The following is a 16,810-nucleotide window of genomic DNA, read 5'->3' on the forward strand; positions in this document are numbered from 1 at the left end:
GCATTCTTTTAGAGAGTCATTAAGGCCACCTGGAGGCTTATCTGTGTCATCAGGTTCACTACTCACTAAAAGAATGCAAATGACCAATTGTCTGCAGGAGTATAAATCCTTCCATTCCCCACCATCTAGCCAGAGCTGAAGAAGTTTTTTGGATGAAAAGGGAAACGTCTTCAAAGAAAAACCAGAAAGTCCAGTTGCCTCTTGAAAAAAGACACCTTTGAGACAACCATGACTTGAATGACTGAGAATCTATATCGATATTCTAATCCTATCCTTACAATTGCACCAAAACAGGGGAAAGGGGATGATGATGGTGGTGATTATGTTATCCATTCAATCGTGTCCAACTTTTAGCAATTCTAGGGTCCAGGTCTCTCCACATCTTTCAATCTTGCACTACTTCTTTTGAGTTTTTCTATGCTCTGGCTTGTGATGGTAACCCCTGATTTCGGTCATTGCAAGCCAATATTTTTTTACCCCTCTATCATGGATTAGTACAATCAACATGATCTGCAAGACACTGACCAAATACAAGGGAGTAAAAAAGAAAAAAAAAAGCTTCCAAAACACCTCATTCTTACCTTTTTATCCTGAAGCGCATGTTGTGGCTGTGCTCTAATATGGCCATCAGGGACTTTGCATCATATTCAATGGGTTTCCTGAATGTGAGTCCATCGGGTAACCCAACCACCGTTAACCAGCCAGGCTCTTTCAAGAACTTCTCATACGGCAGTGGAACCACACTGCTCTTCCCCAAGGCCTCACCTGGACAATGTGGAAGAACAATACACTCTGAAAGAAATCTAAACAAGACCTGGCCACAAGGCATCCCTTTGTTCTGTCTCTTTGTCACATTGTGCTGTTGCCATGAAAGAGTATCATATGTTTGTAACAGCCTTCCCCAACTTCAGGGGTCTCCAGATGCATCCATTTTGAATCCCAGAATCTTCTAGCCAGCACTGTCATTGCTAAGAATTCTGGGATTTGAAGTTTACATACCTGGACGACACCCAAGTTAGGAAAAGCTGCTCTCCATTCCTCTGGACCATAAGAAAGGCTGAGCGGCAAAGAATGGAGGCCTTTGAACGATGGTGCTAGAGAAGACTCCTGAGAGCCCCTTGGACTGCAAGGCAATCAAACCGGTCAGTTCTAGAGGAGATCAACCCTGACTGCTCTTTAGAAGGCCACTTCCTGAAGATGAAACTCAAATACTTTGGCCACAAAATGAGAAGGAAGGACTCACTGGAGAAGAGCCTAATGCTGGGAAAGATCGAGGGCAATAGAAGAAGAAGGGGACGACAGAGAATGAGGTGGCTGGATGGAGTCACTTGAAGCAGTAGGCATGAGCTAAAATGGACTCCAGAAGATGGTAGAGGATAGGAAGGCCTGGAGGAACGTTGTCCGTGGGGTTGCGATGGGGAGGACACGACTTCGCAACTAACAACAATTCCTCTGGATTAGTGTTTCTTGGTAGCTGGAGAATTCTTGGAATTAAAATCCACACGTCTTAAAGTTGGTGAGGTTAAGAAACACTGCTCTAGATTTAGGAATATATTCTCTGCAGCAAGACTTAGGCAGAGGTGCTAGTGGCAGGTAAATGGCTTGTGTGACAACCAAAAGTTGGCACCAACCAGGTTTATCCTCCAAGTGGGGACATGTATACAGTAAAAATGGCATTGTCTACCTACAAAGAGAGAGATAGCAGAAATTTGGGAGGACTAAGTTTTGCAGAAGAAAGAATTATAACCCTCATTATTTATAAAAACAGGGTACAACATGCAATAAATGTTTACAATTACTGGGGTGGGCAATGGAGAAAGGAAACGAAAAACAATCAAATGGATCATTCAGAAAATAACTTATTTATTTATTTAGTTGCTTGTTTGTTTGTTTATGGGATTTATAAGCCGCCTAATGCAAATAATGTGACTCTGGATGGTGTGCAGCATGCTTGGATAGCTGGCATACCGCTTAAAACTACTCAACTGCAAAACTACTAACAGTAAAAAAGATAATTGGAATAAGAGTAGTAGCAGTGATAATAATAATGATGAAGCTATTACAGGGCACTAAGATCTCAAAATGGGAACATTCGTAGCTGTCTCACTTTCTATACCAGCTTTCTAACTTGTGGCCTTCAGGTGAATACAAAAAGTAACACTCCGGACTCTCAGGTAGCAGGTTTAACTTCTAGCCAACTAAGTATACCCAACAGTAGGGATATCTAGATTTGTAGTCAACTATATCCAGAGATTTGGATGTTTCCCATCCTTCCACAATGCCTCTTGACTTGGGCCTGGTTCATTCACTCTTTGGATAAAGGTTAAGATGTCATCACAGTGTCTTAAATGGATTATTTTCCTAAGAGGAAACAGCCACTATCTGCCAGCTTAATGGCTTGCTAGTTCTCCCATCTGTTAAATCCAACCCTTTAGATCTTCCATCCTCCCAGCCATACAAGTAGAGAACTGGCCAAAAGGTCCCCCAAGCCGCTTGGCAAACCCAAGTCCCAAGGGAAATCAAGGCTATTCCTTACTATAAAGCACATCAAAGACTTCTTCTACCATCTTCCTGAGGAGATAAACATCTGATCCCTGATCTGGGGAGATCCGAGGAATTGTCCGACCAAAATCTTTTGCCTTCTTCTGGCCGTCCAGGTCATGTTCTTTGCTCTGCTGGACTCCTGCAGGCAGGGAGGAAGCAGGACACAAGAGAGAAAAGATGGTAAATCAGGAAATGCTGTGTTATTATTAGTCAATTCTTCAGTTTTAGGGCAGTGCTGTTATTTATGATGGATATATGCAAAAGGCAGAATCCCCTATTTGATACGCTATGGTAGGGGTCTTCAAACTTGGCAACTTTAAGACTTGTGGACTTCAACTCCCAAAATTCTCCAGCCAGCTATGATGAAGTTTAAGACTTGTGGAGTTGAAGTCCACAAGTCTTAAACTTTGCCAAGTTTGGAGACCTCTGCTCTATGACATTGGATGATACCCTGTGGCAACACCACCAAGCCTATCCACAATCCCACCGCCATCTTTTCATTCTTTGGAATCTGCCTACCAATTGATTTATATGTTGGTTTTCTCCCATGTTCTCCCCTTAAAGCAGGAGTGTCAAACTCGATTTCATTGAGGGCTGCATCAAGGTTGTGTTTGACTTCGGGGGGCGGGGGGGGACGGGACAGAGGGGCATGGATGGGGTGGGTGTGGCCAGCTTGACGTCACTTGTGTCGGGAGCTCCTGTGGTAGCCTGAGTGCTCTGCTAGTGAAAACGGGCTCCTGAGCTCAGTTTTCGGCTGGGACGGCCTCTTGCAATCCTCTGCCAGAGAAAATGGAGCATGTGGCCCTCCCGAGCTCTGTTTTTGCTGTAAGAGTCACCACAGGCTGGTCCTTCGCTATCTCCAGGGTGGCCCCACGGGCCAGATCTAAGCACCCCGCAGGCTGGATCTGGCTCCTCGGCCTTGAGTTTGACACTCATGATATAGGTTTTTTTCATCCATTACCTTGGAGAAAGATAGGTGACTGCAGCTGCTTCAAACAGAGGCAAGAGAATCAGTGTAAGAATTGGCAACACATACTGTAAATGTCATGCCAATATAGTTTTCTGCTCACTCATGAACCTGGAAAAGCCCTGAAAAGGCTGTATTTAGACCCCAAACGTTCTTCATCAGTCATGGGAAAACCATACATCTTTGGAGTCAGAGATCTGTATATTGGTGGATCCATGCAGAGAGTACATACACTTTATTGAAATACATCGTCTTTCTCCATTGTCATAGCACTGATCATCAACAGTATCATGATAGTATATTTTGAATTTATCTAAGATTAAACAGGTCACAAAGGTACACTAATAATTACATAAATTATTATGCAAATAATTATAAAAGGTAGTAAATAAACTGCACATGAAAAACATAATTAAATATAAAACCTATTTTTTCATGATGACATGGGAACTTTATTTTAAAAAAACCAATCTGTAACAATTTGCCTAGCTGTGTGATTTATTCTCAATGATTCTCAACTTCCTTTTATTTTAAAACCACTAGTCTTATAGTCTAAAGGAAAGATGGAAAGATACCATCTATTATTACACCAACTACTCCAGGCATTGTTCCGAATTATATCTCTCATGGTTTTAATTTAGAAACTCAGACTATCATTTATGTTATTTATCTGTTCATTCCTCCATTCATTCATTTATTGGAGAGTCTTTTAAGAATATCATGGATAACCAAGAAAACAAATGATGACACAGAAGAAATCAATCCAGTGATGTTACTCAATGCACAAATTACCAGGATGAAATTATCATTATCTTATGACACATTATGCAAAGACATGGCTCTATTGTTGTCTTTAGTACTGTCTACATGGCTGCAAAGAGTCAACAGTGACACGATGACACATAATCATTACCAATATTTCTTTACCACTTTATTTCTCAAAGACCCATAATTTCTATGCTGTCTCATCAAACAATTCCAGCTGACATACAGACAGAAGAACATAAATCTACCAGGAACAATCCAGTAACATCCCCAATCAAGTATCAGTTAAGTGAACTAATTAATTACATCTTAAATTAATAACAAGACTCTTGTTACAAACAGGACAACACATTCACTGAATGACCTCGAAGTCTAATTTTTATGAGGCCAAGGAATGCAAAGGCTATTCTAGCTATTTACATCTACTAAAGGAACAAATGTGATTAAGTAGAGATATTTATAAGAAGCAATAGTAACAATATCAGACAGATGACAGCCATTAAAGCATTTAAATTATAACTGTTTCTTCACAACACTTACTGTTAAACATTGCCTCTGTTACTGACAGCAATGTCAGGATAAGATAATTGAAACCACTTAACATCCAGGATCTACCTCAGCTTCCCCAACCAGCTGTCCTCCAAATGTTTTCTATTGGAAAACAACACACTTCATCCTAATAAACAAGATACTTGGAGGTGTAATTGTAATTATTATGTAGCTTAATCTTTCTGAATGCCAAGTTGGGAAGGAGTTTCTTTTAGTCTGTAATACTGGGAGCCTAAGGGACATGGTGGCTCAGTGGCTAAGACACTGACCTTGTCGATCAGAAAGTTCCGGAGTTCGAATCCCTAGCACCACGTAACAGAGTGAGCTCCCATTACTTGTCCCAGCTTCTGCCAACCTAGCAGTTTGAAAGCATGTAAAAAAATGCAAGTAGAAAAATAGGGACCACTATGGTGGTGGGAAGGTAACAGCGTTCCATGTGCTTTCGGCATTTAGTCATGCCGGCCACATGACCATGGAAACATCTTCGGACAACACTGGCTCTTCGGCTTTGTAATGGAGACGAGCACCGCCCCCTACAGCTGGAAATGACTAGCACATATGTGCGAGAGGAATCTTTACTTTTACCTTTACTGGGAGCCTAAAGTGGATTAAAAAAAACAAAGCAGCAGAAAAAAAATCAATGTGTCCCAAACAAGAAGAAAAAAAAGTCCAACATCTTTGGGAATGCCCCCAAATATATAAGACTATGGACAAAATGTATAGGTGAAGCACACTCAGCTTCACCTCAGATAATCCAGCCATTGTTGATCTTGAAGGCCAAGCAAGACTGATATTTGCATGCAGTTCCACCAAAGAGGTTAAAAAGCAGATGTTCGGCCTTTCAGCCTGTGTCATGCTTGATACAGGTCAGCGCCGTCTGTCACATTCAAAACCTCTTGTTTATAATGAACATCTGTGGGATTTTTTATTGCTTTCCATTGCCTGTGGCTGCCTGTGTATTCTGTAGGATCTCAGAAGTTGCTGCTAAATTGGACAAGGAAATTCATGCAGGCTTCTGCTTCAGATCTTTGACTTTAAAGGTTTGAAGAGTGCTAATTCTGACTTGCAGGTATATGATGAAGGAAGGTATACTCCTAATTTCCTCTCTCCTACTCACAGTCAAGGGCTGGGTTCACATGCATGAGTTCCCACAAGGAGGAGCAAGTAATAACATGTGCACATGACAACATGGCAGCTTGCACTGAATGCCTTGTGCATTCACTGAGAAAAGCCATGATGTGATTTGTGGGAATTTGACACAGGCCCATCTACTTTCTCTACTCTGGTGCCTCCAGTTTTCAGTCAGAAAAATTCTGCTGGATGGGATCAATGAATGCAGTAATCCAACCCCATTAGGCATGTCAGACTGAATAGCTGATTTGCACAATATACTTAACCAAGTCAGTTAAAAGCCTTGCGTAATATGCTACATTAAGTCAGCTCCAGTTCTTTTCATGGCACAGCATGTTGTGCAACCCCCAAATGGTGTTTAGATAACACACTTAGTCAAAACAGGTAAAAGCCAAGGAGTCACTGTCTGTCTATTACTCTATTATTTCTTTACAGGTTTCTATATAGCTGCAATCAAAATATGCTTCAAGATGGTTACACATTGTATTTAGCAAACTAAGGATAGAAAGCAAAAAGTCTAAAATACCAAGAACAATATCATTCAAAAGACAGCTCTAGACCTATATCTTATTTAGGGTATAATAAATAAATAATCAATACGCCAAGGTTGATTAATGTTAACCTTGGCTTCTATTTTTGTGACATACTATTATTGGTTAGTTAATAGCTCAATAATCCAGAAAATGGGTTAACTGAGTCACAAAGTGTAGCATATTGAGCCAGGGAATCAGGCAACAGTGGTTTTTTTTAAAAAAAGTGAAAAACAAATCAGAGCCCCTAAACCAGGAGTGCCAAACTCACATCGTCACAGGATATATCATGACTTTTTTCTCTTCTCTAAACCATGAGTGGGCATAGCTAATGTGTGACACACCCAGCCCGCAGGCCGTGAGTTTGACACCCCTGCCCTAAACCCAATTCTTTCTACCTCAAAGATAGACCAAAAGAAGCTACTAACTCTTGTAATACAATTCTGGGTGATTTGCAGTTTATAAGAAGGGTTGTAACACCCAGTTGTTAATAATGGCAACAATTAAAAGCATTCTGTCTACCAACCCAGATAAACACACATAAAGAACACTCCCCAAATAAAGAAAAGGAGGAAAATATTTTTGAGAACACGGCCAAAATACTATTGCTGAAAAAATAAATTCCTGAGCCAAGATAGCTGAGCAACCTGTTTTTAATACTGCTACTCTCATTCACCTCAAGATCCAGTTGACAGATCAAACTAATTAATAAAAATAAAACTCGGACATATAGCCACCCCTGACCACGTAGATCCAGGTTTAAGTGGACAACCATCAGACGAGTAAATGACAGCAATTAAGCAGTTAATCCTAACCTGCATCAGATGCTGGCATTAAATTTGGCACACAGTTACATAATTGCTGGTTTTACCAAGGCAACTCGAATACTTACTGCAGAACTTTTTGAAATCTGCCTGGACCTCCTTCCTCGTGTTCATGAAGAGCCTCCCCTTTTCTGTCCCAACTACAAAAGTATTTTCATCGTGGACAGCAACACAGGCAACTTCCGTGTTGAGTTTAGAAAGGGCTGAGCACTGGGGAAGGAGAAGGAAAATGGAAGAGTTGTTATTTCAATTTATTTTTAGAGTGAGGAGAAGGAGAGGGAAAGAGAAGAAAAGAGACCTTGGAGGCAGGTTCAGCAGGTTCTGACTAGTACTGGAGAACGGGTAGCAGACATTTTGAGTAGTTCAGAGAACCGGCAAATACTACCTCGGATTGGAGATTTTACAGTATCCTTCCCTTGCCATGCCCACCAAGCCACGCCCACAGAACCGGTAGTAAAAAAAATTGAATCCCAACACTGCTTGGAGGTCTTCTAGTCCAGCCCGCTGCTAAAGTAGGAGACCTTATACCATTTCAGACAAGTGACTGTCCAGTCTCTTCTTAAAAAAACCCAGTCTACAACTTTTGAAGGCAAACTATTCCACTGGTTAATTGTCCTCACGGTTAGGAAGTTTCTCCTTAATTCCAGGTTGCTTTTCCCTTTGATCAGTTTCCAACCGTTGTTTCTTGTCTTGCCTTCTGGTGCTTTGGAGAATAATTTGACACACACACACCCACTTCTTTGTGGCAGCCACTCTAATATTGGAATACTGCTATCATGTCAGTATTTTTCCAGTGTCATTGTGCCAGCATATTTGAAATGGATTTGAAAGCTGTTATGCATGCTACTCCTTTATATTCCACTATGTATCCCGTTGGGCTACTGGAATACGTGGGGCAGAAGACTGCATTTACTTGAAAACACAGCAGTCACATTCATTTCTAGAGTTGGCCATGGGGAGGATGCGTAAGAGCTCCACTGTTTGCTACTCTGTGTATTTAAATTCAAGGTTCTCATGCTTGCAGTATTTTATGCATTAGCCTTCCCACTTTTTAAAAGCTGATAGCAAGAAATCTTCAATGGTATCATTCTGTTATGAATAAATCAGCTAAATATCAGAACTAATTTCTTACATGCACTTTTAATAGAAGCCATTAGGAATATTCTTTTATATAGGTGCTGTATAACCCTTTCAATGTTAGCTTTTTTATGATTTAAACTATTTTGGGCTTGCTTTTGAGGGCAGATTGATGTCTCTAAATGTCATAGGGCAATAGTTCTCAATCTGTGGTCTGTGAACCCCTGGGAGGCCACAATATCATCACAGGATTCCATGAAAGCTTGAAAAAAATGTTATGATTTAAATCTTGAGTTAAGTCTTGGTGGTCCTTGGCCATGGTCCGTGGCCACAAAAGATATTTAAAGGAGGGTCTGTAGTGAAGAAAAGGTTGAGAACCAATGTCATAGAGCAGAGGTCTTCAAACTTTAAGACTTGTAGACTTCCAGAATTCCTCCTCCAGTCACGTTAGCTCAGGAATTCTGGGAGCTGAAGTCCACAAATCTTAAACTTGCCAAGTTTGAAGACCCTTGTCATTGAGCATTCTCAACCCATGCCATGAGAATACCATTTTGTAACCTCTAGCTTTAAGTGCACTTGCACACCACAACAGTTTCTGCCACAGATATTGCAGTTAATTTGATGTCCAAATTAACAAAACTAAATTGTTCACTGCTCTGCCTCTGCAGTCCTCTGCATCAGAAACCACAGAAGTTAATGGCTGAAATAGAAGCAGACAAATTGGTTAAAAAGCATTATTTGCTGAAGCAGTTGGAAACACTTTGCTTGAGTTCTAAATTATGGTGCCATAAAACCTAGTTTGATGCAATCTCTAAAATGAGGAAGCTGAATCACATATCAAGCTAAGCCATAATGTTGTTTTGGTTTGGCTTAACGTGCATTTAAATTTAATGACTGTGACTAATATAATGGTTCTAATGCACATAAAAGCTGGATAATTATGATTCATTCAGTAAATCATGGTTAGGTCTTAGCACAACATGTGAACCCAACCACTGGCTCTGTGAAGACCACTTTAAATATATTTATTTGATCTTCTCAACAAATTTTGAGCCATGTCTCAAATTCAACACTGTTGTAATGATCACAATATGTTTAATTGTTTAATTAGAAGACTGTGAGGGGCTAAAGGGGAAAGAAATTAAACCACGTTAATCCAAAGATTTATTTAGTTTAGAATTAAGATTTTCAGACAAGGAGCTTTTTCAGTCACAGCAGAAGATGCTGAAAATTGACCCTAGGCCATTTATGTAAATTCTTGTAACTGAACTACAATAGTTTCTCTAAGGAGTCTTGTAAAGCTGCCTAATCTAGAGACAATACAGTTTACATAACAGTTTGAAACTGGACTAGAATCAGAAGAGCCCAAAGATAGGCAGGTTAGCAAACATCTCAGAAGACAGTTCCTGTATCAAGATTCAGGAACAACTTGACAAGCAGGAACTCTAAGCAAAAATCAGCAGGAGGAATGTCAATAGAGATTAAGTCTTAACTCAAAAGTATGAGTATCATTCTGGGAGAGAATCATAATAAGCATTAGCACATCTGAAAGGCATCTGGATGTCTTACTGGATCATTACTTAACATGAACCAACAATGTGATGAAATTGCAAAGAAAGCAAATGCTATCCTAGATACTCTATCAAGGGTATAAAGCAAGGGTCTTTAAACTTGGCAAGTTTAAGACTTGTTGTGAACTTCAACTCCCAGAATTCCTGAGCTAATATGACTGGAGGAGGAATTCTGGGGGTTGAAGTCCACAAGTCTTAAAGCTGTCAAGTTTGAAGACCCCTGGTATAAAGTCAAGATTTTAAAAAGCCATTATTCCTCTATTTGCTGCAATGGACAGACCACATCGATAAATGTTGTGTCCCATTTGGAAGGATACCAAAAACCTGGAATGTGTGCAGAGCAAAGAAACCAGGTTGATAACGAGACTGGGCAAACAATTGGAGGCAATGGAGGTGTTCAACAGGGAGAAAAGACGAATGTGAGAAGAGAACGGCAGTCCTCTTCAAGTATCCGAAGGTCCGTAGAACACAAGGCAGAATAATCCAGAAGGCAGGACAACAAAGTACTGTATAGGCTTAACTGTAAGGAAGTACATTTGAACATCAGAGAGAAAAAATCCTGAATAAAAGCTCTTTAACAGCAGAATAGACTATTTCAGAAAATGATGTATTCTCTTTCATTGTTTAAACAAAGGGTTGGCTGGCTGGCATTTGTCTGACATGACGTATAGTAATAATGGATTCTTGCACTGAATAAAGGCTTGGACTAGATGATCTCTAAGGAACCTTCCAAGCTTCATACTCTATCACTCTAAGTTGTCCATACTCGGCCATGGATTTTGAGTTTATAGTAGGACCAATTTGAGCTTGGAAGGCTCTGAATCGGAATCTGACAGTTTAATTTACCTCACAGAGATCATATGAGGATAATGAAATGAGGATGCAAAGGACCATGAATAATATTTTGGAAGAAAGGCAGTACAGGTAGAGCACTGCACACCAGAACAACTAGACACAAGAACAGTTTTTTCCCGAATGCCATCACTCTGCTAAACCAATAATTCCCTCAATACTGTCCAACTATTTATAAAGTCTGCACTACTACTGTTAATCTTCTCATCACTCCTTCTCACCCATCCCCTCCCACTTGTGATTGTATGACTGTAACTTTGTCGCTTGTATTCTTATGATTTATACTGACTGTTTCCTAGTATGATTTGATTGCTTATTGTACCCTATGACTATTATTAAGTGTTGTACCTTATGGTTCTTGATGAATGTATCTTTTCTTTTATGTATACTGAGAGTATTTACACCAAGACAAATTCCTTGTGTGTCCAACCACATATGGCCAATAAAGAATTCTATTCTTTTCTCAAATTAGGACTGTTTGAAGTTGTGACTTACCTGAAAAAGGGGACTTCTGACCCAGATCCAAAGTTCTAACAATCCCACCCCTCCCCTGCCATGGTCATGTGACTGCACTTCAAGAACTCAGCAGCATGATCACCTTTTATGGCTGTTTATAAGATCCTGTGGTCTTATGACTTGTATTTTTAAAACATTTTTTTCCAAAAACGGGCAAGTACTTCCAGCTTTCGGCAAAACTGCACCCATCGCAAACTATCAGTTTGCTTAATGACTGTGGCATTCCTTTTACAATTGTGACATTTGCTTAACAACCACTGCAAAAAAGTCAAAGCACGATCAACCCATTTTATAACTTATGACTGTAATGGGTAGGCTCCATTATGGTCTTAATTAAAATAACTGCATTGAATTGAATTCTTTATTGTCACTGTACGTATATACACATTATATGCATACAATGAAATTCACATAACACCCAGAGACCAGACTCAACATGCACACACACATGACAATCCCCAAACACCTCCCCACGCACCATTAATAAGTGAGAGAATTTACAATCTGAATATCACACTTTCTGAATGCAATCAACTTCATAAAATACAGGTGGGAAGGTGTCGATTCCAAGGAAAATTAACTAGCATAATACAAGTATTAGAGACATGATGGTGCAGCGGTGGAATGAAGTATTGCAGGCTGACTCTGCCCACTGCCAGCAGTTCACTTCTGACCAGTTCAAGGTTTACTCAGCCTTCCAAGATCAGTAAAATGAGGAGCCAGATTGTTGGGGGCAATATGGTGACCCTGTAAACTACTTAAACAGAGCTGTAAAGCACTGAAGCAGTACAGTCTAAGTGCCATAGGTTTAGGAGACGCTAACAACAGAGTCATACCATTCAAGTCAGTTCCAAACAACTCTAAATGTTCAATCTAGACATATTCTTCTGGATTAGACTTAATTTCAGTACTTTTTTTAACTTTAGTAGGTTGCAAATTTATGCATACATACTTCCTATCTCCCTCCTAATCTCTTCCACAGTAAAGATTAGTTTTAAAGACTGTGCCAGGTATGTATCTTATTCAACCGGGGCGGGGGGGGAGGGGGTAACTTATATAACATTTCTACAGGGATTAAAAAAGAAACAAGAAAATAGGGGTTGGGAAATTACGATTTAAAAGAAAACAAAAATTATTCTTTTGTATCATAGAAAATAAAACTTTTGTCATTTGGGGTGGGGATAGGATTAAGCAAACACCACAGTTGATAAAATAAGGACATCTGAAACATTATATGCCGACATGAAGGTTAACAGAAACCACAATATGTGTTTTTAAGGATTGATTTCAAAGGTCTTTTAGCTACGGATACAAGCCATTTCCTCTTCAGACTCAAGCCCTTGGAGCAATTTCTCTGCAACAGCCACCTAAAGTGACACAAGATCTTTGTTTCCTCCATAAACCTGTGGCCACATTTTGAAACAAAGCTACAGAGTCTTTGTTGACTTGTGTAAAAATTTTTGGCTCCAGCTAAATTGATTTGATTAGCCTTGCTCTTTTTTTTGGCAGCTGTAATATTTGCAAACATGCTGTGACATCACAGAAAGAGCAGGAAGTGGACATTTGTTCAAACCATGTAAAAATGAAGACTGATGAATAGGATCAATTCCAAAGGTTGAATGGAAAAAGGAGGGGGTTCACCTGAGACTCAATGGTAGCATTTACACAAAAATTAAGTCCAGTTAAAGATATAATTATTGCAATTTTAGCTTAACTCTGTAGAACTGTATGTTGTGCGAACCCAGACTTTTATGGTTCTTATGCTTCAGTGTACTACGGAAATCAGAAAAAAGGTTAATTCAATGATTAAGTTCCCTCTGTTGTGGGAACGCAGAATTATGAGATTCCTAGACAGAGGCTGGGCTCCTATTAGACTAAAATAGGGTTGAATAGTTGTAATGCAGAATCTTGAGGGAACCCAGTCATTCTCTTCACAGGTTGTGTGACTAGGTCTTCATACTAAATCAATGTAAGCTTTCTTTGGGTGCTATTGCTTTAATGTGACATTTTGTCTCATTAAGCTAAGTTTGCTGAGTTGAGTTTTGCTCATCTGATCTGGGGTTCAATTATGTAGGCAAAGGTGGAGAAAAATCCATAGGTTGTATGGAGTTGGAACCACATTAGGAGTACAAAGCTATTTAGGGTACAAATGAGATTGTGAAATGGTGAAAAGGCAACTGCAAGCTACTTCTGCTGCAGCCAGCTGCCTGCAAGATTGACTCAGCCTTCCATCCTTCTGAGATGGGTAAAATGAGGACCTGGATTGTTGGGGGCAAAATGCTGACTCTGTAGACCGCTTAGAGTAAAGCACTATAAAGTGGTATATAAGTCTAAGTGCTATTGCTATTAAAAAATGGATCCAAAAAGAATAAATATCACATCTCCCTCAGCTCTAAAACCACCTAGGCCCCATAGACAATCTTTAAAAATAAAATAGGAAGGGAACTTGGAAATACGTCCCTGTGCCCAAAAAAGGAGATAGAAGTTAGCTAGGCTGGTAGAGAGAAAATACTTGGAGTGGTGAGGAAACCAAGCTTGTTCACTCAAGCTTCTCTAGAGCTTCAAGACCGGCCTTCCAGAAACCTTTGTTAATGAACTTTTTAAGTAAATTGGTATATTACTGAAGATGGATTCACTGTGAGCTATTTTATCTAATTCTTTTTAATACAGCTTTTGTTTTGATTACTTTTTTGAGTACACTGCTCTGGACTCTTCCTCAAGGAAGATGACAGTAATTATAATATGATAAATCATATAGTAAATGGATGTTTTTTGATCTGCCCCACTCCTCAAAGCAAACGTTTTGCAAAGAGGTAATCTATTTATCCCCAACTATACAAAATATACATGATTTCAAAATGAATTAACCTTGGTGCCCCATATAATTAATTTGTGTTTTGGCTTATATCTGGCCTTTTCTCTAGGATCTCAAGCTGGCCTACATGAGTTAACCTCAAATACCTCAGTAAATTCCTTTGGATGAGAATAAATGTGATCTTGGATCTTCCAAGACTTAGCCCAAAGTCTTAACCACAACACAACATTGGCTACTTAGTAACAGAGGTATCTTGACTCTCAACAACATCCACTGAAAATATAAGTTTCTTGCAAAGATACAACTTGCCCAAAACTTACCATAGAGTCTAAGGCTGATACTAAGCTGGTGATAACTTCATCTTTTTGAGAGAACACCAAGTGCCATTGGTCCGGTCTGCAGTTGTTAAGAAGCCCATCGGAAAACTTCCCCAGCAGTGCCATGATTGCCTGAAATCAACAAGAACCAACTGAAGATTAGATGAGTCTTATGTTGCCTGGACATAAAAAAAACAATACAATAGAACAACCAGATAGTCTCCAAATGTCATACACTGCCCTGTTCTAGAGCTCAGTTCAATTCAAGTGTTATGGTACTTGCTGGAATTCAGAGGTGAAAATATGTTCCTCCACTCAATCTACCCCCAGTCTTGACTCTGCCCAAAAGCATTCTCCAAAACTGCTACCAAATTACAATTGTTAAAATGTGCTACAAGAACTTTATTAAATACTTAATTGAACATAGTAATTATAATAGCTGGGTTTCATTAATTAAAAGTAAATGTACTTTTAACTTGAAGTTTCATTTTCGCTTGGTGACTTCTTATAATATAGCCTACCTGTGTCAGCTACTCGAACATTACAAAGGGAGTGGGCTTGGGGGGGAAATTGCATAGCGCTATTCTACAGAGAGAAAGGTAAGGAGATGTGGTTGATAAAGATTATTACAGTACTTCTCTCACCTTCGCTAAGAGGATAAACAAACTCCACCCACCACCATGCTACAATAATGAAGAATTAATACAAGGACCTCCTGGATGATGGGTCTTTGCAAATCCCCAGTAGAACCAATCCTTGATGCCATGGTATTATGGCCTGCAATGAAGACAGGGGACTTCTCCCCAAGATGCAGATATACAACTATCACATGGAGCAGAAAACCCATAGTAGGTAAAGTCACACTTACTTCAGAATTTCAAACTGTTTTGCAATGATTACTCTGCTTGAATTCAATTGTTCCTCTTCTTCCTCCTCCACCACCAACCCATTGCCATTCTCCTGCAACTATCTCCTGGCCCCCAAACCGACTTCCTGTTGCACAAGATTTTTCCTCATAAGCAAGAACATGTACTAAAAAAAGAACAATAAACAACTCCTTGTTGCTTCCAATGGACCTTCTTCAATCAAGTTCTTGCACAAGTCACACCACTACAGACTACTGGGGAGAGCCTATGGTAAAACAGTCCCTCTCATTGAAAAGGAGGTCAGAGTTCCTAAAAGTAATGGAACTCTGAGATTGGAAAAGAGGAAGAGGGGAAAACAAACAATCAGGAATCTACAAATGAATCTAGCAGTTGGCTGCAAATGTTTGTTTTCATTCTAATGAGATGATCTCATCTTAAGTCATGACCTTCTGAAAAACTAAGAAAGGTGGAACTGGGTGAAGGGCAGCAGTTCCTGGAGATCATTCCAGATGTCCTTCTAACAAGGGTGATCTTGTTACAATACGGTGCTAGAAAAATGGCAGGGCAGTCATGGTGAAGTTGAAGGCATTAGCTTCAGCTTAGGCCCTAGGATAGGATAGGATGGGACCCAGTGGTGCATTTCAAATATTTTTACCACCGGTTCGGTGGGCGTGGCTTGGTGGGCGCACTTTGCACATGCATATGTGCAAAACACACACTTTGCACAGCTGCAGAGGCTTTCTGACTCATCTCCTGCAATCCTGCACTCTCCCTGTCGCTTTAGCAGCTGCCACACAGCAATCTGCTGTGCGGCACAAAGCAGCTGCACTTCAAAAACAAGGAATAAAGGTTAGTATGGGAACCTGGGCAGGCAAGTGGGCTCAACAGCAGATCATCAGTGAGAACTGGTTCAGTCTCCATGGCTCATCGGCACTACTGGCTTGGCAGAACCGGGCTGAACCGGTAGAATACCACCACTGGTTGGGACAAGATAGGATAGCTTAGAGGGTAGGAATAAGAATAGGATAGAATATAATACTTTACTGGCCAAGTGTGATTGGACACACAAGGAATTTGTCTCCAGTGCATAAACTCTCACTGCACATACAGACAACAAAATAATGTAATCATAAGATACCAATAGAAGGTGGTAGAAAAGATGAAAAGGATAATAGTAATACAGCCATGAGCTACTGAAACAGTTTTAGAGACTCTGTCATCTGTACCTCTATAACTGGCTCTGCAACCAAACAAGACAGTCACAGATTTCAACAGATAATTAGGACTGCAGAAAAAACAATTGCTACCAACCTGCCTTCCATCGAGGACCTGTATACTGCAAGAGTCAAAAAGAGGAATGTGAAAATATCTACAGACCCACTCACATCCTGGACATAAATTGTTTCAACTTCTACCTTCAAAACAACATTACAGGGCATTGCACACCAGAACATCTAAACACAAGGACAGTTTACTCCCCCCCGCA

The 16,810-nt window shown here is 40.0% G+C and overlaps 1 protein-coding gene across 5 annotated transcripts in view; it reads right to left on the reverse strand.

Moving 5' to 3' along the window:
* GTF2IRD1 (GTF2I repeat domain containing 1) overlaps window positions 1-16,810 on the reverse strand; it is a 151,331-nt gene that overhangs the window by 74,648 nt on the left and 59,873 nt on the right. For 4 of the 5 annotated variants that reach the window (XM_026708622.2, XM_026708620.2, XM_087926444.1 and 1 more), the window contains exons 2-5: window positions 14,462-14,590; window positions 7,379-7,520; window positions 2,537-2,683; window positions 582-765 (exon numbers count right to left, since the gene is read on the reverse strand). In XM_026708622.2, the coding sequence (XP_026564407.2) occupies window positions 582-765; window positions 2,537-2,683; window positions 7,379-7,520; window positions 14,462-14,590 (602 nt within the window). Of the gene's footprint in view, window positions 1-581; window positions 766-2,536; window positions 2,684-7,378; window positions 7,521-14,461; window positions 14,591-15,326; window positions 15,648-16,810 lie in introns of those variants that run through there. The other variant, XM_087926462.1, reaches the window with a different exon arrangement.

This window comes from Pseudonaja textilis, chromosome 1, assembly GCF_049901715.1.
Source record: "Pseudonaja textilis isolate UNSWEBS1 chromosome 1, rPseTex1.2, whole genome shotgun sequence".
NCBI lineage: Eukaryota > Metazoa > Chordata > Lepidosauria > Squamata > Elapidae > Pseudonaja > Pseudonaja textilis.